The sequence below is a fragment of the Scyliorhinus canicula genome, chromosome 11, assembly GCF_902713615.1.
Source record: "Scyliorhinus canicula chromosome 11, sScyCan1.1, whole genome shotgun sequence".
Taxonomy (NCBI): Eukaryota; Metazoa; Chordata; class Chondrichthyes; order Carcharhiniformes; family Scyliorhinidae; genus Scyliorhinus; species Scyliorhinus canicula.
In genome coordinates, this window is record NC_052156.1 from 95,434,885 (window position 1) to 95,459,456 (window position 24,572).

General features: G+C 48.9%; 1 protein-coding gene across 3 annotated transcripts in view; it reads left to right on the forward strand.

Moving 5' to 3' along the window:
* Nucleotides 1-519: 519 nt before the first annotated feature.
* Nucleotides 520-24,572, forward strand: part of LOC119973207 — a 296,257-nt gene continuing 272,204 nt past the window's right edge. For all 3 annotated transcript variants that reach the window (XR_005462256.1, XM_038810862.1, XM_038810864.1), the window contains exon 1: nucleotides 520-803. Coding sequence is in view for 2 of the 3 variants with exons in the window: in XM_038810862.1 (XP_038666790.1) it covers nucleotides 794-803 (10 nt within the window). In the remaining variant the exon portion in view is untranslated. The remainder of the gene's footprint in view (nucleotides 804-24,572) is intronic.

Consider the following 24,572-nt stretch of genomic DNA (forward strand, 5'->3'; position numbering starts at 1 on the left):
GGTCTCTGTCACTGAATCTGTCTGCACATCTTTGTGAGTGTCTCTGTCTGCATGTGTGTTTCTCTGCAAGTGTGTGTCTGTGTGTGTCTCTATGTATGTGCATGTTTTCTGTGTCTCTGCCTATGTGTGTGGCTTTCTGCTTGTGTCTGTGAGTGTCTGAGTGTATCAGTGTGTCTCTGTGTTTGTGTGTCTGTGTGTGTCTCTGTTTGTGTCTCTGTGTCTGTGTTTTGAGTGTCTGTGTCTGTGTGTCTCTAAATTTGTGTGTCTCTGTACCTGTGTTACTGAGTGTATGTGTGTGCCCTTCTGTGTCTGTGTGTCTCTCTGTGTACATGTGTGAATATTCCCAAAGTTGCAGACTGAGTTCTCACACTGACTCGGGGTTCTCCCAGTGTGAATTACACCTGGTTTGTTTTGTGACCCAGTTGCACTGAATTCATAGTGGAGTTGAGGACAGGGATCAGTGGTCAGAGGCTGGCATGAGATTTGGAGATTGTTGCAGGATGGGGGGTAGTTTCAGATTGAGGAATTCCCCGGGTGGGCACTTACTCAGCCAGAGGCTGTGGGCGGATGTTTTGTTGAAGATGCCAGGAGCTGGCTGACCTTGGGTTCTGAGCGCTGTGACTTTAAGGGGAGGTCCGGACAGGACAGGAGCCGGAGCTTTAACACAAGAGCTTCCTCTGCAGGAGCCGAAGGGAAGTGTCCGATCCGGCAGACCCAGCCCAGTAGCCGGGAGAGGACAGGACACGGTGCCGCTCCGGGAGCAGAGAACGGGCAGGAGTGGGAGAGCTTCAGGATGGAGCCGGGTGAGTGCGGAAGAGACAGAGACCCAGTAAAAGAGACAGAGACATGGGGGCAGTGGCAGAGATAGAACCAGGGGCAGAGGAGAGTGCTCAGCACTTTACACTGCGTTCTTATTCTGGGGATGGCAAAGAGCTTCTCATTCTCTCTGACAAACTCCTCCTGTACACCCCCCCTCAAACCCTCACCTCCCTCAAACCCTCACCTCCCTCAAACCCACACCTCCCTCAAACCCTCACCGCCCTCAAACCCTCACCTCCCACAAACCCACACCTCCCTCAACCCTCACCTCCCTCAAACCCACACCTCCCTCAAACCTAGACCTCCCTCAAACCCTCACCTCCCTCAAACCCTCACCTCCCTCAAACCCACATCTCCCTCAAACCCTCACCTCCCTCAAACCCACACCTCCCTCAAACCCACACCTCCCTCAACACCTCACCATCCCTCAAACCCTCACCTCCCTCAAACCCACACCTCCCTCAAACCCACACCTCCCTCAACACCTCACCATCCCTCAAACTCTCACCTCCCTCAAACCCACACCTCCCTCAAACACTCACCTCCCTCAAACCCTCACCTCCCTCAAACCCTCACCTCCCTCAAACCCACACCTCCCTCAAACCCTCAGCTCCCTCAACACCTCACCTCCCTCAAACCTTCACCTCCCTCAAACCCTCACCTCCCTCAAACCCACACCTCCCTCAAACCCACACCTCCCTCAAACGCACACCTCCCTCAAACCCTCAGCTCCCTCAACACCTCACCATCCCTCAAACCCACACCTCCCTCAAACCCTCACCTCCCTCAAACCCGCACCTCCCTCAAACTCTCACCTCCCTCAACACCTCACTTCCCTCAAACCCTCACCTCCCTCAACACCTCACCTCCCTCAAACCCTCACCTCCCTCAAACCCTCACCTCCCTCAAACCCTCACCTCCGTCAAACCCTCACCTCCCTCAAACCCACACCTCCCTCAAACCCACACCTCCCTCAAACCCAGACCTCCCTCAAACCCAGACCTCCCTCAAACCCTCATCTCCCTCAAACCCTCACCTCCGTCAAACCCTCACCTCCGTCAAACCCTCACCTCCGTCAAACCCTCACCTCCGTCAAACCCACACCTCCCTCAAACCCACACCTCCCTCAAACCCTCACCTCCCTCAAACCCTCACCTCCCTCAAACCCTCACCTCCCTCAACACCTTACCTCTCTCAAACCCACACCTCCCTCAACACCTCACCTCCCTCAAACCTACACCTCCCTCAAACCCTCACCTCCCTCAAACCCTCACCTCCCTCAAACCCTCACCTCCCTCAAACCCTCACCTCCCTCAACACCTCACCTCCCTCAAACCCACACCTCCCTCAACACCTCACCTCCCTCAAACCCTCACCTCCTTCAAACCCACACCTCCCTCAACACCTCACCTCCCTCAAACCCTCACCTCCCTCAACACCTCACCTCCCTCAAACCCTCACCTCCCTCAAACCCTCACCTCCCTCAAACCCACCTCCCTCAAACCCTCACCTCCTTCAAACCCACACCTCCCTCAACACCTCACCTCCTTCAAACCCTCACCTCCCTCAACACCTCACCTCCCTCAAACCCTCACCTCCCTCAAACCCTCACCTCCCTCAAACCCTCACCTCCCTCAAACCCTCACCTCCCTCAAACCCTCACCTCTCTCAAACTCTCACCTCCCTCAACGCCTCACCTCCCTCAAACCCACACCTCTCTGAAACCCACACCTCCCTCAAACCCTCACCTCCTTCAAACCCTCGCTGGGTCTGCGAGGACTGCGCTTACCATAGCAGTGAGAGAGACAGGCTACCAACACTTGTAGGAGTACAACTCTATTTTATTTAACTATGAGCTGTTAAACATACTTGCACTGTGGGTTGATACTATGTTAAGTTGACTGGAGACCTGAGGCTAACCTGACCAGGCTATACTGCTAGTTCATGTTGCTGATCACGGGCTCTGGCTGTCTCAGAGGCTGCATCCCAAGAGAGCAGGAAAACTAGTGCCCTCTGGCTTTCTAGTGGCCGTGTCCTGTCTGGTGATTGGCTGCTGTGTTCTGTGTGTTGATTGGTCATTCAGTGTCTGTCTATGCACCATCATATACTTGTGTGTATATTATGACATCACCCCCTTATTGAAAAAGAATATGTGTACGTGGCAATAAATAGTGTGGTATGTGATTGTGCCTGACTATTTAGAGAGTATGTGAGCATATTTACATGACCATGATCCTGGCTATATACAAAAATCCTAACATATTTACATGGGAAGGTGTCTAGTGCAGATAGAGTGTATGTAACAAAACATGGGATATAAATAACAGTATGTATAAATGAACGAACGAAGAACCAGGGTAATGAAACAATCAGTTCATGAATTCAGGCAGTTCATAAATTCAGTCTCCGTGGTGGGCGACAAATTCTGGTTAACTCATTCTTCAGTGGCGGGCAAGTTAGATGCGCAGAACTCAACATTGGCATCAATTTGGCACACGAAGCCCGACTGCTTGCATGGCGTAGTGACGGAACGGGAGAGTGCATCAGCGACGATGAGCTCCTAGCCCGGGGTGTAGACCAGTTCGAAGTCATACCGCTTGAGTTTAAGGAGGATGCGTTGCAGGCGTGGCCTCATATCGTTGAGGTCCTTCTGTATAATGTTGACCAGTGGCCTGTGGTCCGTTTCGTCCGTAAATTTGGGGAGTCCATATACGTAGTCATGGAATTTGACAATTCCCGTGAGGAGGCCCAGGCACTTTTTTTTGATTTGAGCATAGCGTTGCTCGGTGGGCGTCATTGCACACGATGCGTATGCGACTGGAGCCCATGAGGAGGAGGAGTCGCATTGGAGGAGCACTGCTCCAATGCCAGACTGGCTCACATCAGTGGAGATCTTCGTCTCCTTGGTAGGGTTGAAAAATGCCAATACCGGGGCATTGGTGAGTTTCGCCCTGAATTCACGCCACTCTTGCTTGTGAGCGAGGAGCCGTTGGAAGCCGGTGGTTTTCTTCGCTAGATTGCAGAGAGCTGTGGTGTGAGATGCGACGTTGGGGATGAACCTCCCCAGGAAGTTGACCATTCCCAGGAATGAAAATGAAAAAAAATGAAATGAAAATCACTTATTGTCACGAGTAGGCTTCAATTAAGTTACTGTGAAAAGCCCCTAGTCGCCACATTCCGGCACCTGTCCAGGGAGGCTGGTACGGGAATCGAACCGTGCTGCTGGCCTGCCTGGTCTGCTTTAAAAGCCAGTGATTTAGCCCAGTGAGCTAAATCAGCCCCTGGTGTCCTCCGGTGTCTTCATGGCATTGATTGCCGACACCTTGTCTGCATCCGGCTACATACCAAACTGTGATATGTGGTTGCCGAGGAATTTTATTTCTGTTTGACCAAACGAGCATTTGGCTCTGTTGAGGCGGAGGCAATGCTCGTGGATTCTCCGGAAGACGCATTGGAGGTGATCGATGTGTTCCTGCGGGGTGGTGGACTAGACAATGATGTAGTCTACGTATACCCGCACCCCCTCGATGCCCTCTATCATTTGCTCCATTATTCAGTGGAACACCTCCGAGGCTGAGATGATGCCAAACTGCATCCAGATGTAACAATACCGGCCAAATGGGGTGTTAAAGGTGCAGAGCCTCCGACTGGATGTGTCAAGTTGTATCTGCCAGAACCCCTTGGAGGCGTCCAAATTGGTGAAAAATTTGGCGCGAGCCGTCTCGCAGGTGAGTTCTTCGCGCTTTGGGATAGGGTAGTGTTCCCTCATGATGTTACGGTTCAGATCTTTGAGGTCGATGCAAATGCGAAGTTCTCCTGATGGTTTCTTAACACACACCATGGAGTTGACCCAGTCGGTGGGTTCCGTTACCTTAGAGATGATGCCCTGGTCCTGGAGGTCCTGCAGCTGCTGCTTGAGGCAGTCTTAAGGGGCGCCGGCACCCAGCGGGGTGCATGAACCACAGGCGTGGCATTTGGTTTTAAAATAATTTTGTACGTGTATGGGAATGTGCCCATGCCCTCGAAGACGCTGTGGTATCGAGTAATGATGTTCTTCAGTTGTGTCTGAAAGTCGGTGTCTGGCGATGCTTGTGCCTTAGCGGGAGACATGGAGTGAACCATTTGGACGAGGTTTAGGATCTTGCACGCCTGAGCACCGAGCAGGGAAGCTTTGGTGGACCCTACAATCTCGAAGGGCAGGGTGGCCTTTAAGGAACGGTGCAACACCACAAGCCGGCATGAGCCACTGGCAGCAATGGCATTGCCATTGTAGTCGAGAAGCTGGCATGCGGATGGAAGGATGGTCGGCTTGATGCGGATGGTATCCAGGTCAGACTGCGAAATGAGGTTGGCTGAAGCGCCGGTGTCCAGCCTGAATCGGATGCGAGATTTGTTGACCGTAAGGGTGGCACACCACTCATCGTCCGGATCAATGCTCATCACTGGGAAGGGCTTGGTCTTTTTCTTTTGAAGCATCATATGCTTGGTGATGATGCCCACCCGGAATGGGGATTTGAGATCCTCGGTGTCAGGGTCTGTAACCATGTCGGAGTCGGAATCTGTGACCGGTTGTTGTACGGTCCGGATGTTCCTGCTGCTGGGAGCGACAGGAGGCAGGAATTTGAGCAGACCTGCACAGGGCTGCGTAGTGGCCAAATGTGCCACACTGAAGACAGCGTCGAGATTTCGTGGGACATTGCCGCTTTAAGTGGGAGGAGCCACAATTGTAGCTCGTCTTGACGTCAGAACGCTCAGTGCGCCACCGCGCCTGCGCGGTGCGGTCATATGTTGTGTGCGCCTGCGCAGTTTGGTCTTCGGCCTCGCCGTCCCCACGATCGTTGTGCGCATGCACGGGAGCCCGGGAAAAGCGCGCAAAATGGCTGCCTTCATCCAGGCTCAGGCCCTGGATCTGCTTTACCAAACTGCACCCGCTCCGCATCGTGGGGGCCTTGCCGCTCCGTCTCTGCCAATTGAATGTGCGAATATCGGTTAGTGGCGTGCTCATGCAGAACGCAGGTCTCGATAGCTATAACGAGGGTGAGCTGTTTCACTTTAAGGAGCTGCTGGCGTAGGGGGTCCGAGTGCACTCCGAAAACGATCTGGTCATGGATCATTGAGTCGGAGGTGGAGCCGTAATTGCAGGATTGCGCGAGGATGCGAAGATGCGTTACGAAAGATTGAAAAGGTTCATCGTTACCCTGCAGACCCTGTTGAAAGACGTAGCGTTCAAAACTTTTGTTGACTTCGACGTCACAGTGGCTGTCGAATTTGAGCAGGACTGTTTTGAACTTGGACTTGTCCTCACCTTCAGCGAATGTGAGGGAATTGAAAATGTGGATGGCGTGATCCCCGGCCGTGGAGAGAAAAAGAGCAATTTTTCTGGCATCTGAGGCGGCTTCAAGGTCGGTGGCTTTGAGGTACAGCTGAAACTTATGCTTAAATATCTTTTAGTTGGCACCGAGGTTGCCGGTGTGCGGAGTGGCGGGGGAGGGCGGACGCTGTCCATACTACCAGATGGCTGATCGCTGGTCAAAGGCAGACTATCTCAGGGTAGGTCCATCAAACTCTAACATCACGCACTGGTACCATGACGTGTTGGGCATGCTGGGTCTACCATAGCAGTGAGAGAGACAGGCTTCCAACACTTGCAGAAGTACAACTCTATTTTATTTAACTATGAGCTGTTAAACATACTTGCACTGTGAGTCGACACTATGCTGAGTTGACTGGAGACCTGAGGCTAACCTGACCAGACTATACTGCTAGCGCATTGTAGATGTTTGTGTTGCTGATCACGGGCTCTGGCTGTCTCAGAGGCTGCATCCCAAGAGAGCAGGAAAACTAATGCCCTCTGGCTTTATAGTGGCCGTGTCCTGTCTGGTGATTGGCTGCTGTGTTCTGTGTGTTGATTGGTCATTCAGTCTGTTAGTCAGTGTCTGTCTATGCACCATTTTATACTTGTGTGTATATTATGAGTCACCTCCCTCAAACCCTCACCTCCCACAACAGCTCACCTCCCTCAACACCTCACCTCCCTCAACACCTCACCATCCCTCAAACCTGCCCCCAAAACCTCACCCCCTCAAATCCTCACTACCCTCAACCCCCTCGCGCCCCCCTCAAACCCTCACCCCCTCAAACCCTCACCCACCAAACCCTCCCCAACCCTCAAACCCTCACCCCCCACAAAACCCTCAACCCCACAAAACCCTCAACCCCCACAAAACCCTCACCTCCCTCAAACCCTCCCCAACCCTCAAACCCTCACCTCCCTCAAACTCTCACCTCCTCCAAACCCACACCTCCCTCAAACCCTAACTTCCCTTAAACCCTAACTTCCCTTAAACCCTAACTTCCCTCAAACCCTCACCTCCCTCAAACCCTCACCTCCCTAATACCCTCACCTCCCTAATACCCTCACCTCCCTCAAACCCTCACCTCCCTCAAACCCTCACCTGCCTCAAACCCTCACCTCCCTCAAACCCACACCTCCCTCAAACCCTCACCTCCCTCAAACCCTCACCTCCCTCAAACCCTCACCTCCTTCAAACCCTCACCTCCCTCAAACACTCACCTCCCTCATACCCTGTCCACCCTCAAACCCTCACCTCCCTCAAACCCTCACCTCCTTCAAACCCTCACCTCCCTCAAACCCTCACCTCCCTCATACCATCACCTCCCTCAAACCCTCACCTCCCTCAAACCCACACCTCCCTCAAACCCACACCTCCCTCAAACCCTCACCTCTCTCAAACCCACACCTCCCTCAAACCCTCACCTCCCTCAAACACACACCTCCCTCAAACCCACACCTCCCTCAAACCCACACCTCCCTCAAACCCTCACCTCCCTCACCTCCCTCAAACCCACACCTCCCTCAAACCTTCACCATCCCTCAAACCCTCAACTCCCTCAAACACTCACCTCCCTCAAACCCTTTCCACCCCCCGAACCCTCACCTCCCTCACACCCTCACCTGCCCTCAAACCCTCACCTACCTCAAACCCTCACCTACCTCAAACCCTCAACTGCTCCCAAACCCTCACCTGCCCCCCTAACGCTCACCACCTCTCAAACTCTCACTTCCCGCAAACCTTCATCGCTCCCTCCCCAAAACCCATCACTCCTGGTCCCACAGCCCACTGGCACGCTCCCCCTGCCATGGGGCAGCAGGGTAGCATGGTGGTTAGCATAAATGCTTCACAGCTCCAGGGTCCCAGGTTCGATTCCCGGCTGGGTCACTGTCTGTGTGGAGTCTGCACGTCCTCCCCCTGTGTGCGTGGGTTTCCTCCGGGTGCTCCGGTTTCCTCCCACAGTCCAAAGATGTGCGGGTTAGGTGGATTGGCCATGCTAAATTGCCCGTAGTGTCCTAAAAAGTAAGGTTAGGGGGGGGGGGGGGGGCTGTTGGGATACGGGTATAGGGTGGATATGTGGGTTTGAGTAGGTTGATCATGGCTCGGCACAACATTGAGGGCCGAAGGGTCTGTTCTGTGCTGTACTGTTCTATGTTCTATGCTCCTCCTGCCCACTGGCCGCTCCCCCTGCCAAGTGGCACGCTCCCCCTGCCAACTGGCACGCTCCCCCTGCCCACTGGCACGCTCCCCCTGCCCACTGGCACGCTCCCCCTACCACTGGCACGCTCCCCCTGCCCACTGGCCGCTCCCCCTACCCACTGGCACGCTCCCCCTGCCCCGCTCCCCCTGCCAACTGGCACGCTCCCCCTGCCCACTGGCCGCTCCCCTACCGACTGGCCGCTCCCCCTGCCCACTGGCCGCTCCGCCTGCCCACTGGCCTCTTCGCCTGCCCACTGGCCGCTCCCCCTGCACACTGGCCGCTCCCCCTCCCCACTGGCACGCTCCCCCTGCACACTGGCGTGCTCCCCCTGCCCACTGGCGCGCTCCCCTGCCAACTGGCCGCTCCCCTTGCCCCGCTCCCCCTGCCCTGCTCCCCCTGCCCACTGGCGTGCTGCCCCTCCCCACTGGCACACTGCCCCTGCCCACTGGCGGCTCACCCTCCCCACTGTCGCGCTCCCCCTGCCCACTGGCATGCTCCCCCTGCCCCGCTCCCCCTGCCCACTGGCACGCTCCCCCTGCCCACTGGCTGCTCCCCCTGCCCCGCTCCCCCTGCCCACTGGCCGCTCCCCCTGCCCACTGGCCGCTCCCCCTGCCCACTGGCCGCTCCCCCTGCCCCGCTCCCCCTGCCCACTGGCACGCTCCCCCTACCCACTGGCACGCTTCCCCTGCCCCACTCCCCCTGCCCACTGTCTCGCTTCCTCTGCCCACTGGCGTGCTCCCCCTGCCCCGCTCCCCCTGCCCACTGGCACGCTCCCCTGCCCCACTCCCCCTGCCCACTGGCCGCTCCCCCTGCCCACTGGCTGCTCCCCCTGCCCCGCTCCCCCTGCCCACTGGCACGCTGCCCCTGCCCACTGGCCGCTCCCCCTGCACACTGGCACGCTCCCCCTGCCCCGCTCCCCCTGCCCACTGGCACGCTCCCCCTCCCCACTGGCCTCTCACCCTCCCCACTGTCGCGCTCCCCCTGCCCACTGCCACGCTCCCCCTGCCCACTGGGCGCTCCCCCTGCCCACTGTCGCGCTCCCCCTGCCCACTGGCGTGCTCCCCCTGCCCACTGGCGTGCTCCCCCTCCCCACTGGCACACTCTCCCTGAAAGGTGGTAGTGAGCTGCCGTTTTGAACCTCTGCAGTGCAATGTTAGAAAGTGTTTAAGCCGGGAACAAGAAAATAGGAAACATTGAGTAAATGATTGGAACAGGAGGACGGGTTAGACAGTGTGTTCATTACACAAACACAAAGAATGAAATACAATTGTAAATTCAACTTGATGAATTGTAAAACATGCAAGTCATTACAGAGACATAGGGCGTGATTCTCCGGCCTCACTATGCTCCTTGAAGGAGGTGAGGATTCTTGCGCCTGCCATCCCACCGCCCATCTGGGCCCTCATCCCAGCGATTGTGGGATAGCTTTTCCGGAGGAGACACAACAAGGGTATCGTTAGCCACATGCGTGGTTCACAGTGGTAGCAATGGGGTTGTGAAAGTAGGTTTGGGAGTGTTGAAGGGAGAGGGGTTGAAGGGAGGGCTGGGGCCGCATGGAGAGTTGGGGGGGGGGGGGTGTGTGGTGTGCTTGCATGGGGTGGAAAGGTCTCAGGTGGTGGTGGGGAGGGGGGGGTGGCATTGGTGTCTACTCACTCGTGCTACCCTGTGTAGGCCGTTTCCGGCACTGGAAGTCAGTCCTCCTGGTCATACTCCAGAGTTTACAGCCACCACCACCTTGTCCCCACTGGCTACTCTGTGGCTGATCGTGTAGGATTCTCAGGGGATTAGGACATCTCTCCTGGCCTCCACTGTGTTCAGGAACCTCCCCAGGTCAGCACCCCCCGAATCTTGGGGCTGGTCTTCTCGGCACCATTGTTGTGAACTGGCTGGGGTTGGCTGAGCAAGTGCTGCTTGATCTTGTTAGTGAGGGGCTGGCGAGTGCGGTACCAGGGAATCGGCTGGTGAGCCTTCATTTGTGGCGAAAAGACGTGGGACCATTAAGTGAACCAATTAATGTTGACTAGCATTGCCGTCCTCACTGGGCTGAGTGCCAGGAAGCACCCGGCAGTTCCCACTCGCTTAGGCACCTTTCTGGAGAATTGCGCCCATAGTTGTAAGATGGTCAGGTATGCGGACCTTCATTGTGGGAGGTTTTGAGTACAGGAGCAGGGATGTGTTGCTGCAATTATACAGGGCCTTGGTGAGGCCACACATGGAATATTGTGTGCAGTTTTGGTCTCCTTTCTGAGGAAGGATGTTCTTGTTCTCGAGGGAATGCAGCGGAGGTTTACCAGACTGATTCCAGAGATGGTGGGACTGTCATATGAGGAGAGATTGACGAGGTTGGGATTGTTCTCGCTGGAGTTCAGAAGAATGAGGGGGAATCTCATAGAAACTTCTAAAATTCTAACAGGGCTACACAGGGTAGATGCAGGGAAGATGTTACCAATGATGGGTGTGTCCTGGACCAGGGCTCACAGTCTGAGGATTCAGGGTAAACCACTTCGGACAGAGATGAGGAGATATTTCTTCACTCAAAGAGTAGTGAGCCTGTGGAATTCATTACCACAGGAAGTAGTTGATGCTAAAACATTGAATATATTCAAGAGGCGGCTGGATATAGCACTTGGGGTGAATGGGATCAAAGGCTATGGAGAGAAAGCAGAATTAGGCTATTGAGTTGGATGATCAGCCATGATCATGATAAATGGCGGACTGGGCTAGAAGGGCCAAAAGGCCTCCTCCTGCTCCTAACTTCTATGTATCTAAGTAGGTCTGGGAACTAAATATATCAGGTTATAAGGTCCCCCGTCACAGCCGTGAAGTGACAGAATGCATAAAATGTAAAGGTTACAGAGAAAAGTAGCAAAGGGAGAGTGGTGTTGGTGAACATTTTAACTTTACATAGATTGAGATGAGCAAACTAGCACTTGAACGGCAATGAATGTTTTGAGTGTTTGTTCGTGATTGTTTTCTGCAGTAGCAAGTCTTCAAATGAGCAAGAAAGCTTGCCATTTTAGATTTAATAATGAATAATAGTCCATATTTACTTGATCTAATGGCGAATGTTACATATACGGAATAACAATCAGAATATAATTGAATTCAACATAATGTTTGAAAGGGAGAAAGACAAACAGCTCATAGGCTTCTGCATTTAGATAATGCTGGCTTCATAGGGACAAGAAAAACTCTCCACAGTAAACTGGACAGAGCTGTTAATGGATAAAATAGTAGAACATAGAATTTACAGTGCAGAAGGAGGCTATTCTCCCCCATCGAGTCTGCACCTGCTCTTGGAAAAAGCACCCTACATAGGCCCACGCCACCACCCTATCCCCATAACCCAGTAACCCCACCTCACCTTTTTTTTGGACACTAAGGAGAATTTATCATGGCCAATCCACCTAACCTGCACATCTTTGGACTATGGGAGGAAACCGGAGCACCCGGTGGAAACCCACGCAGACACAAGGAGAATGTGCAGACTCCGCACAGACCGTGACCCAAGCCGGGAATCGAACCTGGGACCCTGGAGCTATGAAGCAACTTTGCTAACCATTATGCTACCGTGCTGCCCCACTGAGCTACCTGTAACGAGAATGTCACTTTGAAAAATGTCTGTCTGCTCATGTTACTGCAGTGATGTCAGAGTGGGTGGAGCTGAGCTCTGTCTCTGCTTTTTAGTTTCACTTTGAGAAAAGCTTGGGTGTGTCTGTTTTTTGGTTTTGTTTTTTCAGTGTTGGAGCTGAAGCCAGACAAAACAGGTGTACTGTTGATCTCTCTGCCATGAAAATACTATCTATTGATCATTTGGTGAATTCATAATTATAAATGTTTTCAGTAGTGAATGTAAACCTGATGTGCTTCTGTTAAAAGGTGCTTCTTTTGTGTTCTAGATGTTGATTGGGTAGTTATTAAGGATTACTTAGTGTTGTATTCTTAGGGGGTTGAATTTGAATTAATGGTTGCTAAGATGCTCACTGTATGTTTTAAAAAGGTTAACTTGAGTTCATATAATAAACATTGTTTTGCTTTAAAAAATACTTTTCCATTTCTGCTGTACCACACCTGGAGAGTGGGCCTTGTGCTCCCCATAACCACAATATATTAAACGTTGTGGGTCAGGTGAACTCCATGATACACTTTGGAGTTCTCTAAACCCTGGCCCATAACATACTGTGCTGCCCTGTAGAAATGTTGAAGATTAATGGTGTTGTGTTCCAGGAAGCCAGTTAGCAAAGGATAGAACTGGAGTGAATCTTTACACACCTTTATCAGCATTTATTTAGAGGTATACATTTAAAACATGCATCAATGAACTGAATGCAACAGCCACTATTTATTACAGGAGGTTTGGTGAATTCCCAGTTGGTGGCCATCACCTGCATATAATTAAACATAGTTAAAATACAATCAATTCCTTCTCTTTAAAAAAAAGTTTATATGAACAACCAAAATAACTTCCAGATTCGGTACAAGGCATTATATTGCTCTAATACATCTACAATTAATTTATATATGCATTTATCTGACAGTTGATGATTTGCATCTATCTATTTAACTTCCAAAATTTCTTTCCTCCAGTATTTGTTTCAAGTCAGCAAGGTCTACCTGTTACCTTATCTCACTTACACTTTTCGGAGCATGGGTATTATCTCACAATGAGCAAAATGCTACACACTATTGGCGTGCCCATTGTGCAGAATCACAATTAAAATGTTTGACAGATTGAATTACATATCCACCAACTTTCCACAAGTCTGTATTTCAGCAGCCAAAGTACTTTTAACGATCTTTATTAACTTGGTAGCTTCCCAAGCTGAAGGATATTTCCCATTTTTCACCAATAAAAAATGTGAAACAAGCTATATTGAAATATCCATCAGGCAGATTAGCATGTGAAACATCACTAAAACGTTTCATGTTCTTTGGATCAAGTAGATACTCATTTAACTAGTTGTAATTTTCTTAATGCTTTATTTACCTTTAAAGTATTCTGTATTTTAGGGTGTTTCATTGTGGCACTTAACTACGACACATCAAAAGTAACAACTGTCCTAGTCTGAGTACCCAATCAGTTCAACTGACCAATCGAACTTCATAATAGCTCTGCATGGGAGTAACATTCGCGAAATAGGATTGTTCATTTTGAGTTATTCCAGACCTATTTTGCTTGATATATAAACCAAGACCACAAGCTTGACTCCCAATTTCATTTCTCCTCTATCGTTTTAAAAGCACGCTTCTCAAATTCCACAATACCATCCCATAAGAAATCATTAACACACACCATGAAGATACCTGGAAGTTTTGCTTTACGATATCAATGAACCATGGCAGAATCTGCTTTTACTTGAACACAGCCTATTTTCAGCAAAATAGATCTCACCAAAAAAATACCATATCCTGGAAGTATCCTTCCGGCCAGAAGAAAGGTAATTTTGCTTCCATCGTTTTCCTTCTGTGCCTGCTACCTCATTAGCTCTAGTTTCAGAAACACTTCTCTCTGAAAGTATCACTTGCAGAAATATAGATTTTTATGTTGATTAATCTACACTCCCATGAATATGTGGCCAAAAGAACTAAAAGATTTTTAAGATTACTTTTCCAGCTGGGGGAAAGTCTATTCTAACAGCTGTATTGTTCAGTCAGCATTGCCTGAGCTTTATAAGTCCCACCTGAAAAAATTTTCAGTACAAATCCATCTCTATGTAACCTTATCTGATACATCAGAATAACCTTTCTCCAGCTATGTCATTCCCTTAGTTTAGTTTCTCTTACTGGTTTATCCACTTTATTTTATTTACAGTAACTGAAACTTTATGATCATCAGTTCTAGTTCTGTTCCATGGCCTTTCTTTCATTGTCTCATCTGAAAAACAAAAATTGCTCATTGTCACAAGTAGGCTTCAAATGAAGTTACTGTGACAAGCCCCTAGTCGCCACATTCACAGCCTGTTCGGGGAGGCTAGCACGGGAATTGCCTTGGTCTGCTTTCAAAGCCAGCGATTTAGCCCAGTGTGCTATACCAGCCCCTAATCTGTTCAAGCTACAGACTCTGCTTCCATTTTTATACCTGTAGGATATAAATATACATAGAACATAGGAGCAGGAGGAGGCCATTCGGCCCTTTGAGACTGCTCTGCCATTCATTATGATCATGGTTAATCATCAAGTTCAATATTCTGATCCCCATATCCCTTGTCCCTTTATGGTAGGAATCTTTCTCTCGATCTACTGGAGGTTCTTGTCTGGTATATGATTGTTTTTACTTCTTAAATTCACTATTGCGGCACAGTAGCACAGTGGTTAGCACTGTTGCTTCACAGCTCCAGGATCCCAGATTTGATTAGGTCACTGTCTGTGCGGAGTCTGCACGTTCTCCCTGTGTGTGCGTGGGTTTCCTCCGGGTGCTCCGGTTCCTCCCACAGTCCACAGATGTGCAGGTTAGGTGGATTGGCCATGATAAATTGCCCTTAGAACATAGAACATTACCGCAGTACATTAGTGTCCAAAAAGTTCAGGTGGGGTTATTACTGGGTTACGGGATAGGGTGGAGATGTGGGCAGAAGTAGGGTGCTCTTTCCAAGGGCTGGTGCAGACTTGATGGACTGAATGGCCTCCTTCTGCACTGTAAATTCTATGATTCTTACTTCCCTGCATCCCTCTCTCTGACTCATCTCTTTAGACTGCCACTTCTTGTTACCATGTTCCACTCCAGAAAAACAGAGTGGTGAAGAATAGAACTGGAGCCAATATTGTACACACTTTTTTCAACTTTTAGTGTGATTCAGAGCTAATTTATACCCCTCAGGGGTAAGGGGGAAGTCATAAAGACCTAGAGGTAAGAAACATTAAAGTACAGTAGCGTGTATTTATTGAGATACATTAACATAAGATAACTCAAGGTGTTTTACAGACCCCTCAGAGAAAGAAAATTGATACCAAGGGCAGCACAGTGGCACAGTGGTTAGCACTGTTGCTTCACAGAGCCAGGGATCCAGGTTCAATTCCAGCCTCGGGTAACTGTCTGTGTGGAGTTTTCACTTTCTCCCCATGTCTGCGTGTGTTTGCCCTGGGTGCCCCGGTTTCTGCCCACAGTCCTGGCATTGTGAGGCAGCAATTCTTGGCACTGTGAGACAGCAGTGCTAACCATTGTGCCAACCCTATCCATCACTTAACGTATCTATGTCCCTTTGCGGACTTCTTGTGAATTCACAACTCACTTTTCTACCTAACTTTGTATCATCAACAAATTTGGCTATGATCTCATCCCTTCATCAATTATTAGATAGATGGTAGATTTGAAAAAATTAGATAGATTGTAAGCAATTTGAGGATCCGACCCTGATCCCCGTGGCACCCCACTTGTTAGAGTTTTCCGACCTGGAAGTGACACATTTATCCCGACTCCCAGCTTGGTGTTGCAAAATACTTGGCATTCTGAGGAGAAGTGACACAAATAGAGTGGTTCAGTGGCTAATGGGTGACTTTATCCAAGTTATTACAGGGAATGAGCAGGGTAGATAGAAACTAGTCGGGGAGTCTCGGAAGAGGGAACAAAGTCTAACAATGAGAGGCAGTCAATGTAAAATACAGTGTTGAGAGCTGTGTTCAGTTAAATTTGAAGTGCAACTCAGGATCTTGCTTCCCATGAACAGCTGATTCAGATGATACAGTGGGTCACTGAATTGTGTTTGTTTCCGGTGTGTGGCAATGGCCTTGTGTGGGAGGGGAGGGAAACGGTGAGATCCTGAAATATACAATAGGAAACTACTCCCAGGACTGTGTTGGCAGCAGGACAATGTTCTGCACTGTATCACTCACTGAATATCCACAGCTCAAACTCTGCAGTATGGCTTCAATCATTCTTTCTTTACTGACATTCTATCCAGCTAAGTGAAATATGAAGGGTATATATATTTTTAATAATCTTTATTGTCACAAGTAGGCTTACATTAACACTGCAATGAAGTTACAGTGAAAAGACCCTAGTCGCCACACTCAGGCATCTGTTCGGGTACACAGAGGGAGAATTCAGAATGTCCAAATTACCTAAGAACCCGTCTTTCGGGACTTAGAACATAGAACATAGAACGATACAGCGCAGTACAGGCCCTTCGGCCCTCGATGTTGCACCGACATGGAAAAAAAAAACTAAAGGCCATCTAACCTACACTATGCCCTTATCATACATATGCTTATCCAATAAATTTTTAAATGCCCTCAATGTTGGCGAGTTCACTACTGTTGCAGGTAGGGCATTCCACGGCCTCACCACTCTTTGCGTAAAAAACCCACCTCTGACCTCTGTCCTATATCTATTACCCCTCAATTTAAGGCTATGTCCCCTCGTGCTAGCCACCTCCATCCGCGGGAGAAGGCTCTCGCTGTCCACCCTATCTAACCCTCTGATCATTTTGTATGCCTCTATTAAGTCACCTCTCAACCTTCTTCTCTCTAACGAAAACAACCTCAAGTCCATCAGCCTTTCCTCATAAGATTTTCCCTCCATACCAGGCAACATCCTGGTAAATCTCCTCTGCACCCGTTCCAAAGCTTCCACGTCCTTCCTATAATGAGGCGACCAGAACTGTACGCAATACTCCAAATGCGGCCGTACCAGAGTTTGGTACAGCTGCATCATGACCTCATGGCTCCGGAACTCAATCCCTCTACCAATAAAGGCCAACACACCATAGGCCTTCTTCACAACCCTATCAACCTGGGTGGCAACTTTCAGGGATCTATGTACATGGACACCGAGATCCCTCTGCTCATCCACACTACCAAGAATTTTACCATTAGCCAAATATTCCGCATTCCTGTTATTCTTTCCAAAGTGAATCACCTCACACTTCTCCACATTAAACTCCATTTGCCACCTCTCAGCCCAGCTCTGCAGCTTATCTATGTCCCTCTGTAACCTGCAACATCCTTCCGCACTGTCTACAACTCCACCGACTTTAGTGTCGTCTGCAAATTTACTCACCCATCCTTCTGTGCCCTCCTCTAGGTCATTTATAAAAATGACAAACAGCAACGGCCCCAGAACAGATCCTTGTGGTACGCCACTCGTAACTGAACTCCATTCTGAACATTTCCCATCAACTACCACTCTCTGTCTTCTTTCAACTAGCCAATTTCTGATCCACATCTCTAAATCACCCTCAATCCCCAGCCTCCGTATTTTCTGCAATAGCCGACCGTGGGGAACCTTATCAAACGCTTTACTGAAATCCATATACACCACATCAACTGCTCTACCCTCGTCTACCTGTTCAGTCACCTTCTCAAAGAACTCGATAAGGTTTGTGAGGCATGACCTACCCTTCACAAAACCATGCTGACTATCCCTAATCATATTATTCCTATCTAGATGATTATAAATCGTATCTTTTATAATCCTCTCCAAGACTTTACCCACCACAGACGTTAGGCTCACCGGCCTATAGTTACCGGGGTTATCTCTACTCCCCTTCTTGAACAAAGGGACCACATTTGCTATCCTCCAGTCCTCTGGCACTATTCCTGTAGCCAATGATGACGTAAAAATCAAAGCCAAAGGCTCAGCAATCTCTTCCCTGGCTTCCCAGAGAATCCTAGGATAAATCCCATCCGGCCCCGGGGACTTATCTATTTTCACCTTGTCCAGAATTGCCAACACTTCTTCCCTATGCACCTCAATGCCATCTATTCTAATAGCCTGGGTCTCAGCATTCTCCTCCACAATATTATCTTTTTCTTGAGTGAATACTGACGAAAAGTATTCATTTAGTATGTCGCTTATCTCCTCAGCCTCCACACACAACTTCCCACCACTGTCCTTGACTGGCCCTACTCTTACCCTAGTCATTCTTTTATTCCTGACATACCTATAGAAAGCTTTTGGGTTTTCCTTGATCCTACCTGCCAAAGACTTCTCATGTCCCCTCCTTGCTCGTCTCAGCTCTCTCTTTAGATCCTTCCTCGCTTCCTTGTAACTATCAAGCGCCCCAACTGAAACTTCACGCCTCATCTTCACATAGGCCTCCTTCTTCCTCTTAACAAGAGATTCCACTTCTTTGGTAAACCACGGTTCCCTCGCTCGACCCCTTCCTCCCTGCCTGACTGGTACGTACTTATCAAGAACATGCAATAGCTGTTCCTTGAACAAGCTCCACATATCCAGTGTGCCCAACCCTTGCAGCCTACTTCTCCAACCAACACATCCTAAGTCATGTCTAATGGCATCATAATTGCCCTTCCCCCAGCTATAACTCTTGCTCTGCTTGTGCTACCATGCTGCCCACTGGTAGAGACTTGTGGGAGGAAACCAGAGTACCCGGAGGAAACCCACGTAGACACGGGGAAAACATGTAGACTCCGCACAGACAGTGACCCAAACCAGGAATCGAACCTGGGACCCTGGCGTTGTGAAGCCATTGTGTTAACCACTGTGCTACCGTGCTGCCCACAATTATTATTATGGAAGAAAAGTTCACAACCAGGTCCAGGATTTGGGTTTGCTTGGGTGCTGGTCACTGTTGTAGGTGTGAGTCTCGCATCAGATGTTATCCCCAACATCTTCAAAGTATAACTAATCTCCTCCCTATCCAATTTCGCCCTTCCACTGCCAACCCTGCAGTGGAGCAGCCCTCACTACCTCGCCACACTCTAGAATATCTGTTCACTTGTGAACAAGGTCCTTGCTATCATCGAAGATGTTTCTCGTGTCTGCATGCATAGACAGTGACCCAAGCCGGGAATCAAACCTGGGACCCTGGAGCTGTGAAACAATTGTGCTATCCACAATGCTACCGTGCTACCATTAAATTCTCATTTAATGCCTGTCCTGCTGGCTGCTTTGAAAATCTTTTGGTTTGGAACTGAACACCGCCCCCCCCCCCCCCCCCCCCCCCCCCACCAAGCCCCACTTCATGCTGCTATGTGGACTGATCCGGCATATCCACTCAGGTTAAGCATGCTCTGTGGCATAGCCCGTGATGTCATGTTGATGGACTTGGCAAGCAGACAATCAGCTCGTTTAAAATCTGGGACTTGGACAGATTCTCGTTTGGAATTGCTGGAGATTTTCAAAAACCTCTGGAGGGCTTGTTGAACACAGGGGTACCTCATTGGCTTTGAAAGCAGACCAAGGCAGGCCAGCAGCAGAGTTCAATTCCCATACCAGCCTCCCCGAACAGGCGCCGGAGTGTGGCGACTAGGGGCTTTTCACAATAACTTCATTTGAAGCCTACTTGTGACAATAAGCGATTTTCATTTCAGCAGGAGAAGCAAGCCCCATTTTGTCAGTTCTGTGAAAGATCCAAGCATGAAGCAGCTGTAAGACGCTCTCTGCCAGGCGATTTAAAAGACTCCCAGTCAGACCTATGGAAGGCACTCCTATTTAAATAACTGCAGGCAGTAGCCAGACCTGTGAAAGGAACAAGTTGTTTGAAAGGCTGCGAGCAGGTCTGTAACAGTTTAATCCTTTGTCTGAATGGCTGGGAAAAGCCCAGTCTGAGAATTCTCTTTACGATACAGCCAGAATCTCTGCACGGAGATCAGACAAGCAGTTGAAAGGCAGAGTGGAAGTAAAATCTGCTGTAAACTCTCAAGTAGAGAACTCAAGTAATATCTCAGGAAGTCTAAGAGTCTATCTGGTGGTTTTCATGACAGTATTGTACCGGCCTGAATCTCCGGTATGAAGATGATTCCTCAGAGGAAGACATACAGTCTCTGAGGTCTAATGGAGGGTTGTTGTGGGAGTTTCACCGGCAGTAATTCAACTGTAGTGTACTTCACTCCCCAACTGACAAGATGACACTTACAGTTGAGTTTCAGTTTAAACCTTTGTTGCAAGCTATAGCAGGGGAGTGAAGCTACCAGTAGATGGCTTGCCAGCTCCCCGTTCACAGCAAGGATTGAGCCATTATACTTTGTGTGTTAACTCAGGTAATTAACATACAGCAATTAAAAGAATACAATTGTTCAAAAACTATCTATGTCTATTCACAACTAATAATTAGGATTACAGGGAGATAAATCACTTGGTTGCATGGTGTACCGAAAACAACCTCTCTCTAAATGCCGGAAAGACCAAGGAATTGATCATCGACTTCAGGAAGCACTGCATGACACACACTCCCATCTGCATCAATGGTTCCGAAGTGGAGATGCATTTGATAAGGTTCCCCATGGTAGGCTTATGCAGAAAATAAGGAGGCATGGGATAGTGGGGAATTTGGCCAGTTGGATAACAAACTGGCTAACCGATAGAAGTGAGAGTGGTGATGGATGGCAAACATTCAGCCTGGAGTCCAGTTACCAGTGGCATACCGCAAGGATCAGTTCTGGGTCCTCTGCTGTTTGTGATTTTTATTAATGACTTGGATGAGGGAGTTGAAGTGTGAGTCAGTAAATTTGCAGACGATACAAAGATTGGTGGAGTTATGGATAATAAGGAGGGCTGTTGTTGGCTGCAAAGAGACATAGATAGGATGCAGAGCTGGGCTGAGAAGTGGCAGATAGAATTTAACCTTGAAAAGTGTGTGGTTGTCCATTTTGGAAGGACAAATATGAATGCGGAATACAGGGTTAACGGTAGGGTTCTTGGCAATGTGGAGGAGCAGAGAGATCTTGGGGTCTATGTTCATAGATCTTTGAAAGTTGCCACTCAAGTGGTAGAGCTGTGCAGAAGGCCTATGGTGTGCTAGCTTCATTAGCAGAGGGATTGAATTTAAGATCTGTGAGGTGATGATGCAATTGTACAAAACCTTAGTAAGGCCACATTTGGAGTACTGCGTGCAGTTCTGGTCGCCTCATTTTAGCTGGCTTGTAATGCAGAACAAGGCAGCCGCGCAGGTTCAATTCCCATACCGGCCTCCTAGGACAGGCGCCAGAATGTGCGACGAGCGGCTTTTCACAGTAACTTCATTGAAGCCTACTTGTGACAATAAGCGATTATTATTACATAATGCATATTTCACTTAGCTGGATAGACTAGCAGACCATTGTTCCATTGTATGTTCATCTTTTACTCTTGTTATAAATAAACAGTTTTTATTTTTTAATTTTCCAATTAAGAGGCAATTTAGCGTGGCCAATTCACATACCCTCCACATCTTTAGATTGTGGTGGTGAGGCCCACACAGACATCGGGAGAATGTGCAAACTCATAGACAGTGACCCGGGTCCTTGGCACCATGAGGCAGCAGTCTCCGCCACCGGTCTGTGGGGCTGGAACTGACTGCACACTTGCCCAGTGTGCATAACACCTTAGTGACCAAAGATGTGCAGGCTAGGTTGGGTTACGGGTTAGAGCGGAGGAAGTGCACCTGGGTGGGGTGATCTTTGAGGGTCAATGCAGGTTCAATGGGCTCAATGGCCTCCTTCGGGACTGTAGGGATTCTGTGGATTCTATGTTGTGGGATATTGCATTGACGTCACATAGAAACAGAGAAGATAGGAGCAGGAGGAGGCCTTTTGGCCCTTCGAGCCTGCTCCACCATTTATCACGATTATGGCTAATCATCCAATTCAAGAGCTTAATCCTGTTTTCTCCCCATAGCCTTTGATCCCATTCACCCCAAGTGCCACATCTAGCTGCCACTTGAATATATTTAAAGTTTTAGCATCAACTACTTCCTGTGGTAATGAATTCCACAGGTTCACCCACTCTTTGTGTGAAGAAATGTCTCCTCATCTCTGTCTGAAATGGTTTACATTGAATCCTCCGACTGTGACCCCTGGTTCTGGACACACCCACCATTGGGAACATCTTCCCTGCATCTACCCTGACTAGTCCTGTTAGAATTTTATAAGTCTCTATGAGATCCCCCTTCATTCTTCTGAACTCCAGCGAGAACAATCCCAACCTCGTCAATCTCTCCTCATATGACAGTCCCGCCATCCCTGGAATCAGTCTGGTAAATCTTCGCTGCACTCCCTCGAGAGCAAGAACATCCTTCCTCAGATAAGGAGACCGAACTGCACCAGGTTTGGCCTCAGCAAAGCCCTGCACAATTGCAGCAACACATCTCTGCTTCTGTACTCGAAACCTCTCGCAATCATGTCCTTAATGGAAACCTGGCTGGGGGATGCTGACACCTTTCCACTTAATGGAGCCTCTCCCTGCATCTTCCACCGTTTGCTTTGCCAAGACCCTTATGGTGACGGTGTGGCATCTATCACCCGATCACACCTTGGCCTTCTGACACCTTCTCCTCTCTTGTACATCTCATCTTGTTCACCTCTCTCATGATGATCACGTGATGATCTTATTCAAAATCTGCATTCCGTACTTTTCTCCCAGGTACTATACAGATTTCCTCACAAAACCCCTTTAACTGCTTTCCTCTCTCAGCATCTGCAGCAATCAACTTCTCATCCTCCATGAATTTAACATCCATTGTGACTCACCACGCTCTCTCTCCTCAGAGTTCACCACTGTCTGATCCTCCCTAAACTTCTCCCCTTATGTAAACTCCCTAATCCATATTCATAGTCATCTCGCTGGACTGTTCCAGTGTATAGATTACAGATAGGACCACCTCTGATCATTTGCTTGTATCTCTCTGCTCACACTCCCCTTTCACATGCCAAAACTCTGGTGTGGCCGTATTTGGAGTATTGCGTGCAATTCTGGTCGCCGCATTATAGGAAGGATGTGGAAGCATTGGAAAGGGTGCAGAGGAGATTTAACAGAATGTTGCCTGGTATGGAGGGAAGATCTTATGAGGGAAGGCTGAGGGACTTGAGGCTGTTTTCGTTAGAGAGAAGAAGGTTAAGAGATGACTTAATTGAGGCATACAAGTTGATCAGAGGATTAGATAGGGTGGACAGTGAGAGCCTTTTTCCTCGGATGGTGATGTCTAGCACGAGGGGACATAGCTTTAAATTGAGGGGAGATAGATACAGGACAGATGTCAGAGGTAGGTTCTTTACTCAGAGAGTAGTAAGGGCGTGGAATGCCCTGCCTGAAACAGTAGTGGACTCGCCAACACTAAGGGCATTCAAATGGTCATTGGATAGACAAATGGATGATAAGGGAATAGTGTAGATGGGCTTTAGAGTGGTTTCACAGGTCAGTGCAACATCGAGGGCCAAAGGGCCTGTACTGTGCTGTTATGTTCTAATCCTACCTCCTGTATTCTTCCTTCTGGCACTTTCAAAGCATCTAGCCCCCAGCTCTTTGCTCACCACTACAGTTCTGCAGCTACTGATTTGCCCAACCACACCCTCAGCTCCACCTTTGACATTCTAATCCCCAGAAAGAGCATTATTGTGTTTCACACTGAGTGTTCCCCTGCCTCAATGCTCAGCTCCAGACCCTTAAATGTAAGTGATGGAGAATTGAAAGGAGATGGTGAATGATTGGCTGAAGCAGCCACTACTGGATGTGTTTGGATCCCACATTGGAATCCGTTCTCATCTGCTAAAGCAGATCATCCTGCCAAAGCAAAAAGAGACCCAGGCGTCATGTTTTGTTCTCTTCTTTCATGGGATGTGGATGCCATTAGTAAGGACAGCATTTACTAATAATAATAATCTTTATTGTCACAAGTAGGCTACATTAACACTGCAACAAAGTTACTGTGAAAATTCCCTAGTTGCCACATTCCAGTGCCTGTTCGGGTACACAGAGGGAGAATTCATATTGCCAAAATAACCTAGCAATCTTTCGGGACTTCCAACAATGCTGCATCACTCAACTACTCTGGAAGCGGTCTTCATTGTAAGAGGGTTTGAGTTCAGAAGTAGAGATGTCTTACTGCAGTTATACTGCATGTTATATTTTAAATAATGACTTATCTAAAATATATATATTACTCTTGAATCCACCAGGATGATAAAATGATCAATAGTCTTCTTGTTGAAAGATCAACTATTTAATGAGTAATAAAATAATAAACTGTGATTCCTTTTACTCAACAAATGAAATGGCCACAGGACATGTGGTTATTACTGATTCAAACAAAGCTGGTAGGTAGGGCGAGTGAAGTGTTTGCATCACTACCAGAGAAGGTATCTGGGACGTATGAGGAGGTGAAAAAATCCATCTTGGTTTCATATGAACTAGTGCCTGAGGTCTACAGCCAAAAGTTTAGAAATTTAAGGAAAGAATTTGGTCCAACATACATGGAGTTTGAAAGGATCAAACCAAGTTGGTCAAACGTATATGGAGTTTGAAAGGATCAAACAGAGTAATTTTG